This window comes from Polychytrium aggregatum (assembly GCF_025602895.1).
Source record: "Polychytrium aggregatum strain JEL109 chromosome Unknown BJ171scaffold_26, whole genome shotgun sequence".
NCBI classification, from domain to species: domain Eukaryota; kingdom Fungi; phylum Chytridiomycota; class Chytridiomycetes; order Polychytriales; genus Polychytrium; species Polychytrium aggregatum.
In genome coordinates this window covers 356,730-377,607 of record NW_026516228.1, presented here as the reverse complement: position 1 = coordinate 377,607, position 20,878 = coordinate 356,730, and the positions used below count along the sequence as shown (strand labels likewise).

Sequence of the window (20,878 nt, the reverse complement as noted above, 5' to 3'; positions counted from 1 at the left end):
TCGATCGGCTGACCGCCACTTGCCCGCCGATGCTTGGCCCAGAGTCCAAGCAGCAGAGGCTGCTCCAGGCCAGCCCACAGGAGGCTTTGGGTTGCCACGGTGACGATCTTGCTTACACTGCGCAGCATGTAACTGTACAGCCGTATGACTCCGAACGTACACACATGTACGCGTCTGTGGCACTGTGTCGTTGAAAGACCAAACCACATGACCGCCGCGTTTGCGCTGGACTTTCCCTTTCATCGCGGATACACCGCCCCGCCCTGCTGCCGCACTGGGCTGCGCTTGGGCGCATTTGATCCGCTCTTTGTTGACACTCGCCGGCCCATGTCGCTCGTCCTCCCGCCCAATGGCGGCCATGGCCCATGGTGTCGCTGTCCTCGCACCTGACCCCCCATCGTCTCCTTGCACCACACCCATGTCTCTTACGCTGCGACGCCACCGCATACAGAGTTGCCGCCAGCCGCGCACCCGCTCTTTCTCGGCCAAAAACTTTAACTGAGGCCGGGCTTGCCCTCGGGGCCACCACCCACACCCCACTAGCTTAGCGTCGCCCGCGCGATTCACATGGCCCCGGATTGGCGTCCGGCCAGGCAGGGGCCGTTGTCCTCGGCGACCCCCTGCGCGGCCGGCTGCAGATATAAAACGACCACCCGCGACGGCCCATCTGCTCTCACCATCCCTCTTCGCCTCCCCGATCAGTCGCCATGGCCATCTCGAAGGCTCCCATCGCCCAAGTCGTCCTTCTTGGATTCATCTGCTTCGGTTGCCCCGGCATGTTCAATGCCGTCAACTCCCTCGGTGCTGGTGGTGGCACTGACCCCACCACTGGCAGTAACGCCAACGCCGCTCTCTACACCACCTTTGCCCTCTTTGGTCTCTTTGGTGGTGCCATCAACAACATCCTCGGTCCCCGCATCCAGATGTTCATCGGTGGCCTGACCTACTCTCTCTACATTGGTGCTTCCCTCAACAACGATCTCTCTGGTGGTGCTGCTGGCTCTGCTGGTGCCAAGGCTTTCTTCATCATTGCTGGTGCCGTTCTCGGTGTTGGTGCTGGTCTCCTGTGGTCTTCCCAGGGTGCCCTCATCATGGCCTACCCCACTGAGGAGAAGAAGGCCACCTACTTTGCCGTCTTCTGGATCATCTTCAACCTTGGCTCCGTCTTTGGCAACACTGTCGGTCTGATCCTCAACTTCAACAACCCCGATGTTGCCATCTCCACTGGTACTTTCGGTGCTTTCATCGGTATCACCGTCCTTGGTTCCTGCTGCGCTCTCCTCCTCGCTGACCCCAAGACTGTCGTCCGTGCTGATGGCACTCCCGTCGAGGTCATCACCCAGGGCAACATCATTGGTGAGGCCATCGAGGTCCTCAAGCTCTTTGGCAACTGGCGCATGCTCCTCATGGCTCCCTGCTTCCTGGCTTCCAACTACTTCTACGCCTACCAGTTCGGCTTCATCAACGGCCATTTCTACAACGTCCGCTCTGGCTCGTTCAACGCCATCTTCTACTGGGCTTTCCAGGCTCTTGGATCCTATGTCATCTCGAAGTTCCTTGACAACGAGAAGTGGTCCCGCCACACTCGCTCCCGTGTCGGTCTCGCTGTTGTCTTTATTGGCAACGCTGCTCTCTGGATCGGTGCCATCATCTACCAGCAGACCGCCTTCAACGATGTTGCTCCCGGCACTCCCCTCGGCAAGACCCGCGTTGATCTGTTCGGCACCCCCGGCCAGACCCACCCCGCCATGTGGGGCATCACCATTATGTACGTCCTGATGGCTGCCCTCGACGCCATGTTCCAGTCCTATGCCTACTGGATCATGGGTGCCCTCACCAACGACTACGCCACCCTGTCCCGCTATGGTGGTTTCTACAAGGGTATCCAGTCTCTCGGTGGTGCCATCTCCTGGATCGTTGGTGGTGTTGTTGGTGCCTCTGTCTGGACCCAGCTTATCATCACTGTTGTCCTCGTCATTGGCTCTCTCCCCATTGCCTATGCCACCGTCAACTCCGTCAAGGACACCTCCAAGGCTGATGACGAGGCTTCCAAGGCTGCCGCCAAGGCCTAAACTGGTGTTATCATCACTATTACTTGATATGAGACCATCACGCGTCCCATCCACTCCGACCACCACCCCCTTCCCTCACTTCCGTCACTTCTAACTCGAAACTGAGACTCTTGAATGAAATGTAAAGCTTCTATGCAAGTCAGAATAATATATTGACTTTGAAACGTAGCTGTTCACTGGCGAGAATCTGGATATGCATGCTGGCCCACGGCGGCCACATTGGGTTCGCATTCATTGGAGATGCATCCTGCACTTCGAACAGAGGCCGCGGCTTCCTGGCGGGACACCATTGCCTTCTCGTGAATGCGGCTGCCGTTTGACCCAGACCGCGCTGATCCGCATCACCACCGCGCTGCTGTCCGGCTTGGCGGACCCGTTTGTTCGTGGCGGTCAGTCGTGCGCAGCCGCCAACGTGGCCGAACGGGGCCCTGACACGACATGTTTCTGTGTCAAGCGAGTGCCACGGAGCGAGAGCCTCGCTGGCCGAGAGCCGCAATAGCGCGCGGCGAGATCGGTCTCGCGCCTCCTCGCTCGGGCTGCCAAGACTTCCAGAATCACCGCTGTTTCGCGTGAATCCTGCCAGGCAAGCGGACCGCATTCCGCCACGATGCACCGTTGCAAGCGGGCGGGCACTTGCTTTGTCTCGGGGGCCAAGATCGGCCGCCTGCGAGCCGGTGCATGCACGGCGTGGCCTCTGATTCGCTGGGTCGCCCGGCCCTCCAATTCCGAGCTGAGACCCAGCAGACCAAGGGGAAACGTTGCGCCGTGCCAAGGCGAATCCATGCCTATAAATCCGATGTCCCCTGCACTGCCGGCAGTCAGTCCCTCGTCCACTCACCCAGTGAACACAATCCAGTCTCTCCCTTCAAAGTTCCAACTTCCCAGAATCTCACCCAGCCAAAATGACCTCGTCCTCTATTGTCACTTCTGCTATGCACCTGGCTCCTCAGACTCTTCCCCTTGCTGGTGCCGGTGCTGTTGTTATCCAGCATGCTCTTGGGCAGATAGCGCCCGGCGTCGTCGCCGGATCCACTCGCTTCGCCTCCAAGTCCATCCAGGCCGCTGCTCCAGTGTTCGCACGCTCCATGTCGACCCGTCTTTCGCACAGCGCCGCACAAACCCTTGGCTCAGCCGGCCTCCACTACCCGACCACCCCAAGTATCCGCAACATTGGCCTCAACTCGATGCCGTTCCGATCTCCGGTGCAGCGCATGCCCTTGTTCCAGTCGGTCGAGTCGCGACGCTCCTTCCAGTCCAGCTCGGCCCAGCAATGCGGATGGAGACGCTTTGGCGACGGCCACGGCAATAACTACTACTTTTACGAGCGCAGATGGCGCGGCTCAGTGATCCGCTTTCTGATCCTGGGTGGCCTGATTGTCTGGATCGTGCCCAAGTTTGGGTCCGAGTCCTTCACCAGCCTGCCCTCGCATCCGTTCATGGCCACGGCCTATGACCACGCCACCTTCACCACCTTGGCCGTCGCCGGCGTCGGATTCTTGACGCTGCCCCTGCCTCTGTCGCTTTTGGGTGCAGCTGGAGCCGTTGGCTATGCCTTCTCAAAGTCGTTCAGTCGAGCCAAAGACCTGGCCACCAACGGCTTCGACTCGGACGAGTGGGAAATTGTCAAGCTCAGCCCAAACGAGTGGAAATCGAGCTACAGCCGATACAACCTCGACCCTTTCTCTGAATACTTTAGCCGCCATCAGCACCACCATCGTCATCTGGACCTTGAGGACGAAGATGAGATCTTGGAGCTCTACAATCGCGTTCGCAACCACCCCAAGTGCCGGAAGGCTGCCCGCGTCTATCTCAAGGCCGGTATCGAGGTCGAGAAGGAGATCCAGAGGCGCGAGGCCCTCGAGGGCAAGGCTTACCCCGACTTTGTCGTTGCCCGATCTGTGGACAGCTCGATTGTCGTGACCCTTCCGTTTGACCGCAAGATGATCCAGCAGGAAATGAAGACCCGCAAAGAAGCTCAGGCTGCTGCCGCTGCCGGTGGTGCTCCTGCTATCCAATCCAAGCCTAGGTCCCGGAAGCGCACCGACCCTGAGATCGAGAGCTTGTAAGCTTGCAGGCTTGCAGGCTTGTAGGTCGCAGGCTTTGTCTGCACCAGAACAACCACATACTTCCTCATACGTTGATTGTAAATACGAATTGATGTGACATCAAAATAGCGATAATAAAGATCCGTCAAAGAAAAGCTCTGTCGGTCGTGGAGGGATGGTATGAGATGGAGGGTCTGTCACCCTGAGGAACGTGTGAACAGCATCGGAATTACACTGGCACCACACCGACATCGCATCAACACCACACCGACATCGCATCGACATTGCATCAGCACTACACCAACATCGCAACTACTCGGGTTCCCACGGTACAGTACAGTGCCCGCCAGCAGCCCAGCCGCAACACAAGCGCCGCCTCGCACAGGCCCGCGCTGGTGCTGCCGTCGCTGCCGCAAACGCACAGTGCGTGCCCCCGCATGTCACACGATGCTCGCACACACGCCCGATTTGGCAGCGCCTGCCCGCCGCACTGTCTTTGTCGCCGAAAAAAGCGGTTCCAACCCCCGCGGCCTTGGCTGGATCGCCGTGGCCGTCGCCTTTCCTCGCACGCCTTCGACATCCGTTCCTCCTGCGTCCTGCTCTGCCTCGGCACTTCTCGTCGTCGATCCCGCCGTCTTCCGATCCCGCCGCCGCCGCCTCCCGTTCCCAACATGCCTCTGGTGAGCGTCGGGGACCTGCCTCGTTCGCTCTTATCATGCTGCTCTGCCTTCCTCCTGCGGCCCGCTAACCTCTGCCGGCTCGTCCTGCCCTCCAGGAATACGCTCTTCAATTCCGTGGTCGCTACCCCGATCCCGGACCGTGGAAGCTGCCCCGCTCGATCCCCGTCCGCCTCAGCGAGGAGCTCGGCATTAGCGACCTTCCTGTCCAGCGTGTTCGTCGTTCCAAGAGACGGCCCTATGTCTTCAACATCATGGTTGCTGGTGAGCGCTGGTCCCTGTGCTTGCTCGTTGTTGCTCCCTGTCGTTCATGCCGTTCCCCCCCCTCCACCCAGCTCTCCTCTCCGTCGTGCCGCTGCTGTGTGCCGCCTCCCTTGGTTCTTATGCGCCGGTTGGGCTTTGGCCGTCGACCAAATGCAAGCACGGCCACCGCACTGCCTCACACTGCTTGTTCAATCTGCTACTTTCCCGGCTGACGTAAGGCGAGTCTGGACTCGGCAAGACCACCTTCATCAACACCCTCTTCAACGCTCCCCTCGTTGAGCAGTCCCAGCGCAGTCTGTCGCAGACCCAGACTGTCCAGATTAACCCCACTACCTACGGTACGGCTCGCTGACCTCCTTTGCTGGCCCCGCCTCGTCCTCTGGGCTGCTCGTCTGGATGCAGCCTTCGTTGCTCATATATAGGGCCTCTTTTTCTTTGCGCTTCTTCTCTCCGGCAGAGCTGGAGGAAAACGGCGTTACTCTGCACCTCACCGTCATCGACACCCCCGGCTTTGGCGATCAGCTCAACCGCGAGACCAAGTAAAGTGTCGCTGTCATGCCTTCGCCATTCCCACTTCATCGCCGCATCGCCACTGCCGACATTTCCTCGCTCTCGCTCTCGACGGATCCTGTCGAAGTGAAGCACACCCATTCACCCCGAGTTCTCTGTTTTCTCTGGCAGCTTCCAGCCCATCCAGAACTACATCGAGTCTCAGTACGATGCCTATCTCCAGGCCGAGAGAAGCCAGGAAATGCGCCGCAACATCCGCGACACCCGTGTCCACGCCCTGCTCTATTTCATTCCCCCCACCGGCGGCCACAAGTAAGGGCGATTCCTCTTGGTGGTCTGGTGTTGCCGGCGTTGCATCGTACAACATTGGGCTGTACTGAATTTGGCTGGCCTGGCCCAGTTGTTGTCAGCCCAGGGTCTCTGCTGCCCGGCCTGCCAGCCAGCTTTTCAATTGCGCATGCGGCCGGGGACCGAGCGTCTGCCCTGTGCGATCCACATGCTTGATATAGCCGGTGTGCCCAGCCCTGCTGATCCTTAACATTAACAACCATATATCCTCCTGCTACCACACAGGCTGAAGGAGCTCGATATTGAGTTCCTGCAGCGGCTCTGCACCAAGGTCAACATCATCCCTGTTATCGGCAAGGCCGACACCCTGACCCCCGAGGAGGCCTCTTCCTTCAAGAAGGCTGTAAGTTGTCCCTGCATACATTCTCACCCCTGCTCCGACGGCTTTGTCTGCCTCGAGTGCTGCTCTCGGTATTGATACGCCAGCCTGTGTCTCCAGATTCTCCAAGAATTCGAGAAGCACGATATTCGTGTCTACCCCACTGCCCACGCCGAGGACCGCGAAACCCTGGTTGATCTCGAGGTGCGTCGTTGCACACAAGCATCTCTCTGTCCAGTTGCATTACCAACAGCAGCAGGATTATGCCTTACACTGCCATCACGGATGTCACTGTGGCTGTTACTGCGGCTGCCACCACGGCTGTTACTGCGACTGTCGCTGAGACAACCCACTAACCATCACTTTGTGGCCCGATGCCGCTCCTTCACACACTCTCTCCCACAACAGCGTTACATGCCCTTCGCTGTCATCGGCAGCGACACCTTTGTCGAAGTCAACGGCCAGAAGGTCCGTGGACGAACCTACCGATGGGGTGTTGTCGAAGGTGAGTGCCAAGCCATTCATTTGCATCGTGCACCGACATTCTGAGACCCGAGCGCACACATCGTGCTCATATACTGTCTCGGCACTGTCTCGGTACTGACACCCGGTGCGCCCTCACTTTAGTCGAGAACGAGAAGCATTGCGACTTTATCCACCTCCGCAACCTCCTCATCAGCCAGAACCTCCAGGATCTGATTGAAACCACCCACAGCATCCACTACGCCCAGTACCGATCCACACAAATCCGCGGCAAGGGTCGTCCCGAGTCCTTCCTGGCTTGCGACGACGCTTACGACTCGCGCATCGAGGTCGCCCAGCGTAACCTGGCCGATGACATGCACCGCAAGGAGGAGGCCATGCGCCAGATGTTTGTCCAGAAGGTCCGCGAGAAGGAAGCCAGTCTGCGGTACGTTTATCACACGGAAGGCGTGAATCCAGCGTCGCTCTGTACTCCACTCTCTGCATCATCCCTGTGAGTGGCCTTGGTTTCTCACGTTCCCTGCGCTCTCATGCTTCATTGCCATCCCCCAGCGAGCGCGAAGAAGGTCTGAGCACCAAGCGACAGCAAATGATGGACGAGCTGGAGAAGCTCCGCCGCCAGATCGAGGTCGAGGAGGCCGCCATCCACGACTTGCAGACCGGGTAAGCTTCACTGGAGACGCAGTCGTATACCCTTGCTCGAACCCGATCCTGCTCTGTGCGAGCCTCCGCCACCTGACCTCCGAGCTAACAGATTCCTCTGCATTCGCGCCGCATCCTATCCCATCCAGTCGCCGAATCTAAGTCGCCTCGGTATAGCAGGCTTGCCCCGAGCCCTTTCGTTAGTTCCGTTCAATGCAGAATAAAGCACCATTAATTGTCAGTTCTCCCCTCCCCTCATCCCCGTTCTTGCCTTCAGCCCTTCGTCAGACTGCTTGTTTCTCTTTTTATTATGACTCAATTCACCTCAAGCCGCCTCCAACACCCTGGATTTTTGTCTCCCATGCTCGGACCGCCCGTCGGATCCCGATTTCCATCCGCTATGGACCCGTGGAAAAGGCCGGGTCCGTCTCTCCGTTCCGTTCCGCTCCCTCCGCACCCCTCCCTTCGGTATCCCACGTTTGTCCTGCGATTTTTCTTTTATTTCATTTGGCTCTGTGCCATCAAAATAGATTTGAGACTGTGGCCTGTGCCCTGTGCTTCATTCAACTGCAATGGCGGGACATGAGTGCTCCCTTTGGCTGGATGATTCGATCGGGCTTGAGAGAATCACCAGTGTCGCAGCAGCCTTCGGCATCGGCTCGTGGTTACCGACCATTGATGGAATCGAACTTCCCGCTGCTCTTTCTGATGGTCCGCATTTCTTGCATGAGAGTTCATTCGCACGCGCTTGCCCCCCACAATAACCATGCACTTCATGAAGGAGATATATGCTTCGGGTCTGAGGGCACCCAGGTGCTTTGAGCGGCTGTTCCGCCACAACAAGAAGGAGCGGCCAGCGAACGGCCTCCAGGTCGTTCCCATGTCGTTACTCCGAGACGGCAAAGTAGTCCTTGAGGTAAGCCGCAACTGGCTCGTTTCTTGCCTTCTGCGCCGCGTCAACAAAGTTGCGGGCTTGGTTCGGTGGAATGAGCTCTCGATAGGCGGTCTTGGCGGCCTCGTTGAACAGACTATGAATAAGGTCGAGCTCGTGAGGGTCAGTGCATAAACGGTGGGCAAAGTTGATGCCCACCCGCATGGTGTCGGGACCTATCCGTGCGCCGCGATTGCACAAATACTGGAAGACTATCCGATAGTGCATCTTGATGGCCTGCTGGTCGCTGTCGCAATGGATCGGGCTCGGGCCGATATGGCGCCGAAGGGTCACAAATGTAGCTTCGAGGGCCGTGTCCAGGAAATGCTGGTAGTCCGGGTAGGGTGCCAGCTCGTCCAGTACCCACATGGGCTCCAGGCTTCCTCTGCGGAAGCATTGATTCAGCGCCTTGGTGACGGCCAGGTCGCCAAGCAGCATCAGATCCCTTTCCCGGGCGCTACGTCGAGCTCCGGGATCGGCTCCCTCGGCAAGCAGGAACCTCAGCGGCTCAGGCGAGCCGCAGCCCACCGCCCACAGCCACGGGTCGCCCAGCTGGAAGACGAGGCTGTCGGGACCCTCAGCATCCCCGGCAAACGGCATCGACCCAGCCCCGGACGGATACGACAGCGCCAGCTCGTGGTTGAGCCTCTTCCAGAGGCTGCTTGTGACGTCGGTGCGGTCGTAGCGCTCGGACTCGCCCGGGAAGAGCGGTGCGTATTTGAACTTTGCTCCGAACTGTTGGACGAGCGCCATGAACATGGCGACGTTGAAGCCCCGATAACGCTTGATGCGACGGGGCTGTGTGTTCTGGTGGTTGGTGGGCAGGGTAACCTCGGGGCGGAAGAGCACCGAAGCGGGCCCGTATCGCCGCAGCAGAAAGCGACAGCGGGTCGAGTTGAGCTTCCACAGGCTGTAAAAGAAGCGATTCGTTCGGAAAATATCGGTCGAATCAGTCCAGAGACCGATTTCAATGAGGATGGTGCTTGGGAGTGATATGAACTGCTGCATGTCTTGGACGGCGCTGGCGGTGTCGGCGGTGTTGGCAGCGAGCAAGCAAGAGCGATCAGAGACGGGAGAGAATCTACAGACGAAAGGCAGTGGGCCGGCTTTTGTATTCGGGGAATGCCAAGAAATCAATTTGTGGCTTATTGTTGGGGTGGATGTTGTTGGTCAGATCCACCCCTCTGTTTCCAACACCACCCCCGGCAGCTCGGCAGAGGACCGCGGCTTTCGTCCAGCTTGCCCTTGATCTTCCAACCCGCCGGATCCTGTCCATCCACCGCATCTGCATCTCCAGCCCCCATGAGCCAGGCAATTCGACCCGCTGCAATCCGGTCGGCTGCGAGGTAGCTCCGCCGCCCGAGTCGAGCAGCCGATACAGTCAATCCATTCGCTGACAGTATTGCCGATCTCGTCTCAACCGCACGACTGCTCGCCATCCTCGTCGATCCCAGCCTCATCATTTGCGCCCGCAAGAACATTGGCGATTCAGCGCCATCGTCCGCCGGGAACTTCAGGATCCTGACCGTGAAACGGTACAGCCACACACCCTTTGCTCTCGTTTGCCGCTGCGGTGCAGTTGCGATGTGGTTGCGGTGTTGTTGCGGTGCCCTTGGACTCTCGCCCTTGGGGCTGGATCTGTGCTGGCTCTGATACCCGACATCCGCAGCAACGACTCTGGATCCTATGCTTCGGCGCACGTCTTTCCTGGAGGCAAGCTCGAGCCCGTGGACACTCTACCCTGGGTATGGATGCCCTATGTATGCCGACCCATCTGTTCTGGAAAGTCGTCACGACGAACGCAGGCTGATTCCACACACACTCGCCCATCGACATGTTCTCTGGCTCCATGGGCGACCGACTGCCGTCGATGCGTTTGGTCGGCAAGAGAGTGCACGGCGCAGCCGAGCCCAATCTCGACCATCGACTTGCTGCCATCCGAGAATCCTTCGAGGAAGTGGGGTTCCACGGTCTTCTCGACTCGCCTCCCAATAGCAGCCCCAACTTTGTTCAGCTGAGGAACCAGGCATGTCAACGAGCCTCCTGATTTCTGCTGTGGCATATCCCTGTGACCGGCCTACGCATCAACTGTATGGCCCAGCGGGCGAGACACTTGGATGGTGCCTTGCAGGCGAATGGCTCCTTTGCCATGGCTGACACTCACTCCTCGACCCACACCCTCTCTCAAGCTCAACGCCGGACAGATCAACTTCCAGCAGCTCTGTACCGACCACAATCTCGTCCCAAATGTCTCCAAGATGGTGCACTGGTCCAGCTGGATCACTCCGCCAATGATCTCGCACAGGTTCAACACCCAGTTCTACTTGACCGTGGCCGATCGCTCTCGGCAAGAGATCCTAGACCTTGGCTCGGACGGCACAGAGGTTGTTCAGCTAGATTGGCTGTCTCCAAAGGAAGCCATCGATGCTTTTGATCGTGGAGGTGAGCTTGTGGTCATTGCGAATGAGTGGGCTATCGGGATCCGACGTTGGGACACTTTCTGCCTCTTGGCGATCGCTGCGTACTTGAGCGACGAATGGTGACCAGAGCTGCCTCCAAAAGACATCAATCTATTTCTGCCACAGTACTACACACTCTGGGAACTTCAGAGGTATTCGCTGGAGGACCTGGAGGCCCTTGTCGCCAAGATCTCGAGTCGGGCAGTGCCTCCCACTTTCGATCCGGAGCTGCAAGTAGAGGACACCAAGCGGTCGTTCCTGGCGCTGCCGGGTGACTACATCCACTCATCTTCGCCAGGTAGCGATGGCGACAGAAGGAATATCCATCGGGCATACTTTGAGCGCCACAAGGGAGCCTTTACAAAGTGGAGTATCTGTCGCAGTGACGAAGAACTTGCAAAGCTTTAGTATTGAACAATAAAAACGGGACACCCGTGATTTTGACGATTGATCAAATATTTTGTTACCCAATCCAATCGCGCGCTGGCCACGACCATTCTGTGATTTGAATCAAGGAAGCCATTGTGGGAATCGCTTCCAGCTCAAGATGCGCTGGATGAGCACCACACCAAGTCCCAAGATCCCCGGGGTGGCTTCCTTCCTGCAATATATTCGCCATGTGTTCGATGGAGACGTGCTGGACAAACAGCTATACTTCAGCCTGACCCGGCGACGGCGATTCAAGCGACTCGATCTCCAGGTATGCTCACATTGTCGGGAAGCCAAGCGACTCGATAAGGTCGAGCATCTTGATATCGAGAAACCACACTTGTCCGGAGCTGTGCAAGCTGCCATACGCTGTGGGATCGAGACATCAATGCAGCCAGGAACATGATCTCGGTATGCCAGTCGATCATCGCCACAGGAGATCGACCGAGTGTATTCAAGACTGTGCTCCCGAAACCAACCAAAACCACTCGATTGCCAACCAGGACGGGAAACAATCTCACGGCTTGCTCACTGGGGCCTACAGTCAGTCAGCGGGTTTCAGACATCTGAAACCAGGAAGGGGAAGTGTCCCGTATCTTTCTGGACCGACTGTACTATTGAACACGCTTTCTCCCAGCTCATGAGCCGGTATATGGACGAACAGACAGACGGGCGAACGAGTGAGCGAATCCGCTACCTTCCAGGTGTGCTGTGGGTGTCCGGCCACAAAGAGACTCGAGTCCCCCTGGATGCGTAATAGATAAATATACAACCTGGATTCAGATGCAGATGATGAGCAGCCGCGAGGGGCCGGAAAAATTGATTGCGCAAACGTCGTGTTCCTTTCAATGGCATACAGGCTCGCTGCGGGCCAAGGGCTGGCAATATGGTCATGGTCATTGTGCCCGCCATCTGCTTGACCAGCCTTGGCTTGGCGTCGCCGTCGTCACGTCGATAGCGGTGGTGGCAATCCGTTGCCGAACTCAACTTCCTTCGCCGTGGACCTTGCCTCACCGACATCCTACCAACCATGGACCGTCCTCCAAAGCATGAGAGGAGTCTCAGCCGTCTCGCTTCCCGCCGCAACTCGGAGATGTCGAACGCCGGTGAGTGCGTGGCCGTAGATGAGCTCTTACAACGACTTTGCTGCGATTTGATGCGAACAAGCATCTGTAGCATTCAGCCATGATACTGCTCCACTCCCCTCTGGATCTGGTGCTGCTCACGCCGTTTGCAAGCCGGCGATCGTCCTCTCCTTCCGATAACACCTCCGTTGAAATCCATGCGGCTGATTACAACTTCGAACCCCATGCTCATCTGTCGTATCCTATCTCAACGCGCGCCTTGCATCCGATGCACATTCAACAACATGGCACTTGCCTGCTTCTGCATGGCGTCATGGATAAACGAATGCACTCCTGTCTGCGCTCAACCCGAACGCGTCAGCATCCGATCTTGGCCCCAGCTTCGGAGTTACAAGCGAAGGCTCTCAGAGCTCGATCGACGACGATGCTGAAGTCTTGATCGGACGCCACACGGTCGAGAGCTTCTTCTCCGTCATATTCTTCTTTCTCATCAGAAGAGCTGTCGCGCCCGTCTTGGTCGCCGAATATGTCAATATCGTTGTCAACGATCTCATGATGTACTCGTTTCTGTTCTATCCAAGTAAGTGACTCGGGCAGCGCGTTTATGATGAGACCTGTTATGTATCTCTCAACTGGGTTGCAGTCCAGCCCCAATCTTTATTGACGCTTACAGCCGGGCTCGTTCATCTGCCCCATCTGCGTTGCTAGACCCTTGGATCCAGTTTCCGTACAACATTGGCAGCATTGCCGTCGAATACCACTTCATGTCGCTTGCTCGCTATATGCCGTTCTTTGTGGTGGCTTGTGCGCTGGTGCTTTCTTTCCTCGGCCTGGTTCTCTACGTGGCGTACGATGTTCTGAAGGGATCAGGTCGCACACGTACGTTATGGCCTCTGGATCTCTCTCGAATCATGGGCGTGCTCGTCGGAGAGTGCTTGTTGTAAGTTGACCTGATCCGTTGTGCGAACTGTGACAAAGTCATCAACCTTCCGCGGATAAGGCTGACTAATTGCTCTTACTACCGCCACCAGTCTCCCAATTCTGGATATCTTTTATGCACCTTTGCTGCCTAGCGACGGTTCAGCGGTGCCATCGGATTCGCTTGTTGCTATCGGCTTTACGCCAGTAAAGATTGTCATAATCATCGTCGCATGCATCCATATTTTGCTAGTCGTTGTATCCTTCCTCATCCTCAGACCATTGTAAGTTTGGGCTTGCATCTGCCCATTGGCTGAATCTGCGATTCTGCCGACTCACCGGACCGGCCGCTATTACTCCTTGACTCACGTCTGTAGAATGCGCATGTGTGTCTGAGGAGGCAATCTAATTGATTACCTGGCGCCTTCCTCATTCCACGACATCAACCATCGGCCTAGTCTCTTTACCGCCAATCCTGGCGGATCCGCACCACTCAACAGATCCAATGCACGGATCGATTTGATTTTCTTCTTCTTCAAAATCGCGTCACTTACGGTCTTTCGATTCGTGACCAATGCCAACCTGGAGACACTGATCATCAAATTGGGATTCATCACACTGGGGACGGCCATAATATGTTTCTTGTTCGTTCGATGTAAGGCTGACGCTCTTGAGAGTCCTGTCCGCGATCATGGCGGCTCTCACTTGCTTGATTTCGCGCCACTGAAACACGTTCGATATGGATGCGGGGGCACCGCCAGGGCTACCATACTACAATCCCCTATGGAATCGCATCGTAAGTACCTCTGCAATACCAGATTCTCACTTGTATCGATCAGATCATTTGTATCCAGACACGTGGGCTGCGATACAAGGTCGATCGATCAAGCACCTGCTGTGTGCAACGACTTCCTAACGATATGTATACCGGTCCCCAGCGCCTGGCACTCTTGACTGCAGGCTGCCTGATGTACCTCGCTCAGTTTGTGGCAGCAGTGGTGATATATGTTACGGGCGAGCCCCTGTCTGAGACGGCAGCCCTTGCTACAATCATTTGGTTCTTTCCCGGAATCGTCATTGGCTATATTCTCCCCGGTATAAATGTTGAATGCTATGGAGTCGAATGGGATATCTGCACGCAACAGCGCGGTAATGAACTAACCCTTGTTCCATGAAACCGTAGGATACATACTTGGACGCATACAGCTCCTGACCGAGGAGAGGATCGTTCGGTATCGTGTGAGCCCAGAGGACAACATGATAGTATTCTCGGACGCATATCATGTCGAGCACTCTGTTCGCCATCAAGTGGTTCCTGAGAACCTCATCAACGATAGACTATGTTCCTCGGCACTACAAACCATCCAACGTAACTTTAGAGTCAGTGTTTTCGATATTCCTGCGCATGCGTGCACCAGCTTCTGTCTGCATCGTTACTCAACAACTGCTTGGTGCGATGTGAATAGATCGGGATCAGCGAGTTTCCGAATGACCACCTCCTCAAGCTGTCCTATGCCGACTATCTCATACACCTGTCACCCCATACGGCCGAAGCGGCGAAGATAATATACAACCTCGAAAGCAACTACCAGCAGCTCGATATCGACTCTAAATTCCATCTGTATGCCCTCGGACAGGTGAGCATGATCGTCTCGGCATGCATCCAGGGCCGAGTACGGCCCTACGCATCCTGTATCTTCATCGTATCAGTATCCAATGTGGCACGAGTCTACCACTCTAAATGCCAAAATGGCACTCCCTTTGATTTCTGTATCACTTGAAAGTTGCTGGCGTATCAAAACAATGAAGTTTTCGGCCTGATCGGAGACTCTGCGGATGCGATTCGCTTCCTGCAATTCAAGAAAATTCTTCAATTTGCCGACGCCAACTACCACAGTGCTCTCATTCAAACCGCCAAGCTGTGGCAGGCCATCCAAGAGAAGGTATGAGGGCCATCTTGCTCAGTCAGCTACAGGACTGCGAAGGCATTCTGTCCTGTCGCTTCACTCACATCTTGGCGCTTGGACAATAGTCTGCTACTCTCGAGATGCTTGAGTACTACGCCGTGACCATATTCAAGTACCAGAACATGGCCAATAGCAACTACACAGCTTTGATCCAGAAGTAGGTGGCATACACTGTGATCGAATGTGCCCAAGCAGATGGCGGGATTGCAAACTGGACATTGTGCACTCTGTGTCCGTGGCTGTCGGAGGCACACCGATTTCGATATTACTCTGTCCATCTGTGCCAACCGAAACTGGAATTCTCTGCAACAGATATCCACAAAACAAAAATCTACTCCGCATATACGCAAAGTTTTGTTTTGAAGTAAGGCGGTATCCGCGATAAGGGTGCACAGCCAGTACCATGGAGCCAACCGGAACGGCTATCTAATCAGCACACTGCCTAATATTACCATGCAGATCCTCGGAGAGTGCACCAAGGCCCAGCGGCTACTCCTCATGGCTGACATGCTCGAGGACAGCCCAGCCACTCACATGGATGATCCAGAGTTTGTTTTTGCCGAGAGCAGTGAAGACGAGTCACGAGTGTACGAGTACGAAAGCCAAGCCCTGCTCCAGGTCAACAGCCGCCCACTCAAGACACTCACAATCAGGATGTCACTCTTGAGCATCCTCGTGCTGGCCACAATCATCGCAAGCTTTTGGGTGGTGTATGATGTGATCCAATTCCAGAGACAATCTACTTTGCTCTTTCAACGGTAAGCTGCCTGCTCTTGCTCCATTTGCATATTCTCCCATGCAATTCCGATGAATAGTGCGCTTACGAAGGAATGTATATGCTGTGCGATTGATAGGATCGACAGCGCCATATTAGGCGGTCTCCTGATCGAGAGACGAGTCAATGATATGCAGACCGCATATGGACAGAACAACTCGGCCGCATATCAGAAGGCCCAAACGGTTATCGGACAGATACTCGAAAACATTACATCAACTGACTTTGGCGCAAGGTAATCGCTTTATGCAACGGTAGCGTTTCCTGATTCACAAGTGCCATGCTAACTGCGCCGGACTGGTTGGTTACTCTCCAATTATATCTCCAGCGACACGACAATGGTATGTGCAATGATCCGTCGATGACTCTATGAAACCATCAACTCGTGACGAAGTGCTTCGTCATCAGTGACTGCGACACCTCGATATGCATCCGACATATACCAGTCCGCTCACATGCTGATTTGGGTCAATTTAGACGAGCTTCATTACGTACTATCCCTCAAACTCCTCGCGCGTGAAAACTCAAGTTTCAGCACTCTCTGCGTTCAACGTAAGCTGTGGGACATTCAAGCAACCGGATCGTTGACGATATGATTCCGCTTGATTGACACTTGCTTGTCGCTACATGCGCGATACCCTTGGATCCAGCAATACGTCGACTGCGCGACAAGTTTGTTGAATATGTCCATGACGAGCTTCGCAACCAATACAACCTCCGCCTCGTGCGTCACCAGCAACGTTTACTTTGCAACATCACTCCTATACAATCAATGTAAGAATATATGGAGCTCTGCTGTTATACAAGGCGAGCGGATTCCATCACAACCACGACGCTGCAGTGTACAGTATCTGCGTGGCAACAGCATGCTGATTTGATCGTTTCGTCACGGTAACATTTGGACATCTCTCGATTCAGCCAGCCAGGTAGGAGATCATGCTATCCTGTTGGAAAGGCAGCCGGCGATCCTCAATCAAACATCTAGTAGCCCCCATGCACTCCTTCTCACCCCATGCGCTCCTTCTCATCACAGGGCACCCAGGGATCAAAGTCCTCTCTCAACATTGCCCTGATTGGTGGACTTTCGGCGGCGCAGCTTCTGCTTATTTACACATTTATAGTCCTGCTTCAGTATCGCCTCAAACGATTCCGTCAAAATCAGAGATCGATTCTGGGGGTTTTCTTGAAAATATCGGCGTCACAAGCTGGGGAAGTGCTAAAGGTGGGTTACATGATAACGATGGGCTGTATGGATCATCCTCCCTCTCCTAGAGGGTTGCAAGCAGTCCAGTGCAATGGCATCCCGAGAAAACTGAGTCAAATTGTTCCGATCATGGGACCGAAAACACTGCTGAGCAAGTACAATTGACTCACAGGCATATTTCGAGAATACGGTCGATGAGGGGTTCATGGAAAGGGCAGAAAATAGCTGGTGGAGAGACATATCGTCGGACTCGATAAGGATTTCTGTGCTCGACGACCTCAGATATCACCTGCTGTTCCACGGAGTGTTTATGACTGCAATCATTATCTGGAGCACAACCTCCAGTGTACTGGTAAGTGTGTAAACAAGCACCAAGCCCGGGACTATGAGGAGCAAGTTGCTTCCAGTCAGAGCATTTGCTCACGCTTCGATACGTACTCGCGATAGAGCTTGAAGCAAATCATGGTCAATATCAACGCCTACGGCAACTTCTCGATGATTGCCAGCCAGAGCCTGGAAGTCGATTGGTTTCTTCGCCAGCTTCGGAGCCCGATCCTCGACCCGCTAATTTGGGATATCAGAGCCCAAGCTGTCAGCCAGTATGCGAGTGATGTAAGTCGCCATCTTGAGCTTGCTTGACAGCATATCAAACCGAGTGGCTCTGAGTCAGATGATTGTGGCAACCCGTGCACTCCTCACTTCTTGAGTGGCATTCGCTCACCCGTCTTGGTATCTCTACAGTTAAGCTCACTGAATCAGCTCTACGGTGTCGCCGTTTATGGTGTCGGAGACAATCAACTGCGTACACCGGCCTACGTCGCGTACCCAAGCGATGTCTACGGAGTCCTGCTTGATTCCCCGTGCTTCGCAAAAGATCCATCATACTGCAACACCTCCGCAGCCTGGCTGAACGGTGCTATGGGATTCGGCGCCAACTCGATCCAGCATGGCTTGGCTCATCTTCAAAGGAAGTACATTGTGGCACATCAAACCCTCGTGAATGAAGTAGCACGGGGAATGTCCCTGAGCTCGTCGCCCTTATGGATTTCCCAGTACGCAGTCGATCCGTATATCACCGACGGCTGGTCGATATGCCAGTCGAGCCTTGCGAGCGAAACAGACACGCTGCTGACGTATCTGTATCGCCTGAATCTGATTGTGTTTGTTGTCGAGATCATCACTGTCCTAGGTAAGGCAGTGTAATCCACCGAGGCCACAACGAGAGCGTCTACTTGTCCAGATTTACTTCCAATGCCAGCGGGCTTCCACGGCACATCTTCAATCCGGCGTGTCGGACACAAGTCCGTAGGCACTGATGCTAACGCACAATATGACTTGGATTCTGTAACACCAGTTTGCGAGCTCTATCAAATGCGCATCATTTTTAGACGCATGGAGGTAGGAAACATGCGCTTGCTGACTTGGAAGTACGGACGGCCTTGGTTCAGAGTTACAGTCCCGCCCGACCGGCACGCATCTGCCAGCGGGCTCACTCATTTCACCTCTGCGCCGACCCATCACCAATGTTCGAATCAGCTGGTCGACCGAGCCATCATCAATCTGATTGTTCGAGCTCCGCCCAATATCAAGCTGCTTCCAAACATTGTCCAGATCATCGAAGATGCGGTCGAAAAATATGCTGCTACTCATGATGGCTGGCATCCTCATAGCCAACCAGAGCCCGTTATTCCTGTGGATCAGTCAAGCCATGTCGACACTCCTGACAGCGACCACAAGTCCAACGGGAGAAGCGAGTTTTCCTTCAATCGGGTGAGCTGGCTGCTTGCTATTCGAAGAATTCGCGGTGTGCGAATCAATGTGCTTCGCTGGTGATGGCGATGTGTGCTGACCTGTCTTATCCGGGCACACAGAGCATCCAGACTTCCGAAGGCTACAAGAGCAGCTTCTCTTTCAACAAGGTAAGCGCTCGACAGAACTCGCAGCGTTGCTACCCAGAACGCAGGAGCGTTGCATGTGCTCAACTTGGCGATAGCCGGCGCTGGCTGACATTTCACCGACGGTCATTCATGCCACATTTCGTTCATAAGCAATCATCGGGCATGGTTGGGATCCATGGCCACAACGACAGCCGACACAGCGACATTCCCATTAGCTTCCACGACCACGAAGCAATCCAGGAGATGAGCCGCAACAGCTCCAGGTCGAATTTTTGAGCCCGACCCGCACAGCCTAATCAAGATATGCTAACACTGCAGTGACCACAATAGCCGCATCCCAATCCAACATTGCGGCAACCAGCAGAGTCCCTGGACATCGAGATCCATGGGCATTGGACATAGCACATTGGGATATATGCACATTGGGATTTATGGACATCGTAATCTATGGATATTCTCGCCAAAATGCACCTGCCCACGACAACGGGTGGCAAGAACGGTTATGTGGTGGCCCAGCAAGATGCCTGTCGATGGACACTGTCCACTCATCACAGCTCTCTTCGACCTCGATATCGCAGTGTCCTGTTCAGAAGGATTATATTCGGAATAGCACACATATTCGAGTGGTTCATTTACAAAAGCTGAGTGACTCGCCATGGCCTTCGTGGCTGTCTCCAGTTATCGACAGCAAGTCCGTCTTGGAGGGCTCGTCTTTTGCTGCACAGATTGCATCCGCTGGAAGTGGGAATCGATGAGTGGCGCTCGCGGACACAACAGAGATGGCGAGCTCGAGTGGGATCGAGTTATTGCATCGCAGTGGCGTGATACAAAGTGTAATTGAGGACATTCAGCGCTTGTGTGGGTGGAACTTCTTTGGAGGAGGGGTGTACGGGGGACGGGGCTCGCCCTGAATGCTTTCCATGAGATATACGTTGGCCGGAAGCTGTGCATCGCCGTTTTCGAAGTACTCGGCAACGGAATCAGTGTTGCTGAAGATCGACTCGGAAGACTTTCGCTTCTGGGACAGGGCGGTTACCAGCGACTTGACGTCCAGAGTGTTTGTGAGGTCAACGTTGGAGAGCGGCTGGCCGCACTGGGTCATGGCTTCACTGACGATCTGGGAAAGCATTGGCACAAGCGACAGGCAGGTAAGTGGACTCGTTCTGAAGAGAAACACATAAACCCCTCGCCAACAGAGTGTACGTATGTATATCCTGCGTCACGAGGAGGAGATGCGTGCTGCCGAGCCGGATGCTCGCTGGATGCTCGACGGACACAGTCGCAGCTGACAATGTGACAGATCCACTGAGGCGCTGAGACGCTGAGGCGCTGTGACGCTCTGAGGGTCCTCAGACGGTGCCGTGACAATCGTCCGTCTGCGATCGCATGCCTGATCCCGATCTACCTTGAATTTCAACGAGGGCGAGGCCAGCTGGACTTCCTGCCACTCGCCGTCCTTGCATGCCACGTATTTCTCGACAATCTGTCGGACCCGGAGAGCCACTTCGGATGCAGGGAGGGGGGAAGCGTCGTGGGTCGCCGATGATGTCAGTGCCCGGACGCCGTGTGATGACGGGCCCATTCTCGAGATGGTGCGACTGACTCTGGACAGGAACATGGCTTGGATGTGTCTCGGATGCGGTCTCAGACTGAGAGCGTGCAAGCGGCGCTGGCTGAGGTGCGGCAGGGAGGGCAGTGGCAGCGACGGCGATGGCGATGGCGATCCAGATCGGCGGCGAACTGTCCTGGAGACGGCGAAAATTTTTTGTGGTGCCAGTGTGTCATGGCGAGGGCTGGCGAGGGCTGGCGAGGGCCGGAGAAACCCTAGGGCGGCCCTAATGAATTAATGCAC

The 20,878-nt window shown here is 55.5% G+C and overlaps 8 protein-coding genes across 8 annotated transcripts; 6 read left to right on the top strand and 2 right to left on the bottom strand.

The window, feature by feature from the left end:
• Positions 1-537: 537 nt before the first annotated feature.
• On the top strand, positions 538-2,072 carry BJ171DRAFT_562319 (major facilitator superfamily domain-containing protein; the record flags this gene model as incomplete). Its single annotated transcript, XM_053113263.1, has 2 exons — positions 538-1,916; positions 1,953-2,072. The coding sequence occupies exons 1-2, from the start codon at positions 708-710 to the stop codon at positions 2,070-2,072; spliced, it is 1,329 nt and encodes a 442-aa protein (XP_052965252.1). The 5' UTR covers positions 538-707.
• An 825-nt stretch (positions 2,073-2,897) lies between these two features.
• BJ171DRAFT_511036 (uncharacterized protein) lies at positions 2,898-4,262 on the top strand. The gene has a single exon (XM_053111535.1). The coding sequence runs from the start codon at positions 2,975-2,977 to the stop codon at positions 4,136-4,138; it is 1,164 nt and encodes a 387-aa protein (XP_052965251.1). The 5' UTR covers positions 2,898-2,974; the 3' UTR covers positions 4,139-4,262.
• Positions 4,263-4,715: 453 nt separating this feature from the next.
• Positions 4,716-7,853, top strand: BJ171DRAFT_443737 (cell division control protein 3). The gene is made up of 11 exons (XM_053108124.1): positions 4,716-4,797; positions 4,893-5,058; positions 5,277-5,396; positions 5,516-5,597; positions 5,740-5,880; positions 6,142-6,259; positions 6,356-6,439; positions 6,644-6,740; positions 6,863-7,145; positions 7,271-7,381; positions 7,510-7,853. Exons 1-11 carry the CDS (start codon positions 4,789-4,791, stop codon positions 7,520-7,522), a joined length of 1,224 nt encoding a protein of 407 aa, XP_052965250.1. The 5' UTR covers positions 4,716-4,788; the 3' UTR covers positions 7,523-7,853.
• Positions 7,157-8,214, top strand: BJ171DRAFT_154200 (uncharacterized protein). Its single transcript, XM_053105810.1, has 2 exons — positions 7,157-7,381; positions 7,510-8,214. The coding sequence occupies exon 2, from the start codon at positions 7,574-7,576 to the stop codon at positions 8,180-8,182; it is 609 nt and encodes a 202-aa protein (XP_052965249.1). The 5' UTR covers positions 7,157-7,381; positions 7,510-7,573; the 3' UTR covers positions 8,183-8,214.
• On the bottom strand, positions 7,854-9,481 carry BJ171DRAFT_511034 (uncharacterized protein). The gene has a single exon (XM_053111534.1). The coding sequence runs from the start codon at positions 9,297-9,299 to the stop codon at positions 8,247-8,249; it is 1,053 nt and encodes a 350-aa protein (XP_052965248.1). The 5' UTR covers positions 9,300-9,481; the 3' UTR covers positions 7,854-8,246.
• A 47-nt stretch (positions 9,482-9,528) lies between these two features.
• BJ171DRAFT_511030 (uncharacterized protein) lies at positions 9,529-11,206 on the top strand. Its single transcript, XM_053111533.1, has 6 exons — positions 9,529-9,637; positions 9,746-9,826; positions 9,961-10,036; positions 10,180-10,317; positions 10,481-10,733; positions 10,854-11,206. The coding sequence occupies exons 1-6, from the start codon at positions 9,594-9,596 to the stop codon at positions 11,156-11,158; spliced, it is 897 nt and encodes a 298-aa protein (XP_052965247.1). The 5' UTR covers positions 9,529-9,593; the 3' UTR covers positions 11,159-11,206.
• Positions 11,207-12,209: 1,003 nt separating this feature from the next.
• On the top strand, positions 12,210-19,619 carry BJ171DRAFT_569150 (uncharacterized protein; the record flags this gene model as incomplete). The annotated part of the gene is made up of 23 exons (XM_053113557.1): positions 12,210-12,285; positions 12,626-12,844; positions 12,913-13,204; positions 13,296-13,466; positions 13,860-13,978; positions 14,143-14,180; positions 14,389-14,562; positions 14,649-14,855; positions 14,967-15,125; positions 15,215-15,306; positions 15,515-15,907; positions 16,004-16,159; positions 16,253-16,265; positions 16,402-16,476; positions 16,575-16,698; positions 17,046-17,146; positions 17,301-17,480; positions 17,576-17,740; positions 17,870-18,317; positions 18,483-18,526; positions 18,665-18,898; positions 19,000-19,047; positions 19,177-19,619. The coding sequence occupies 23 exons, from the start codon at positions 12,210-12,212 to the stop codon at positions 19,300-19,302; spliced, it is 3,654 nt and encodes a 1,217-aa protein (XP_052965246.1). The 3' UTR covers positions 19,303-19,619.
• BJ171DRAFT_600314 (uncharacterized protein) lies at positions 19,607-20,772 on the bottom strand. The gene is made up of 2 exons (XM_053115002.1): positions 20,432-20,772; positions 19,607-20,143 (listed from the first exon to the last, which is right to left on the bottom strand). The coding sequence occupies exons 1-2, from the start codon at positions 20,642-20,644 to the stop codon at positions 19,874-19,876; spliced, it is 483 nt and encodes a 160-aa protein (XP_052965245.1). The 5' UTR covers positions 20,645-20,772; the 3' UTR covers positions 19,607-19,873.
• Between the last annotated feature and the right edge of the window lie 106 nt (positions 20,773-20,878).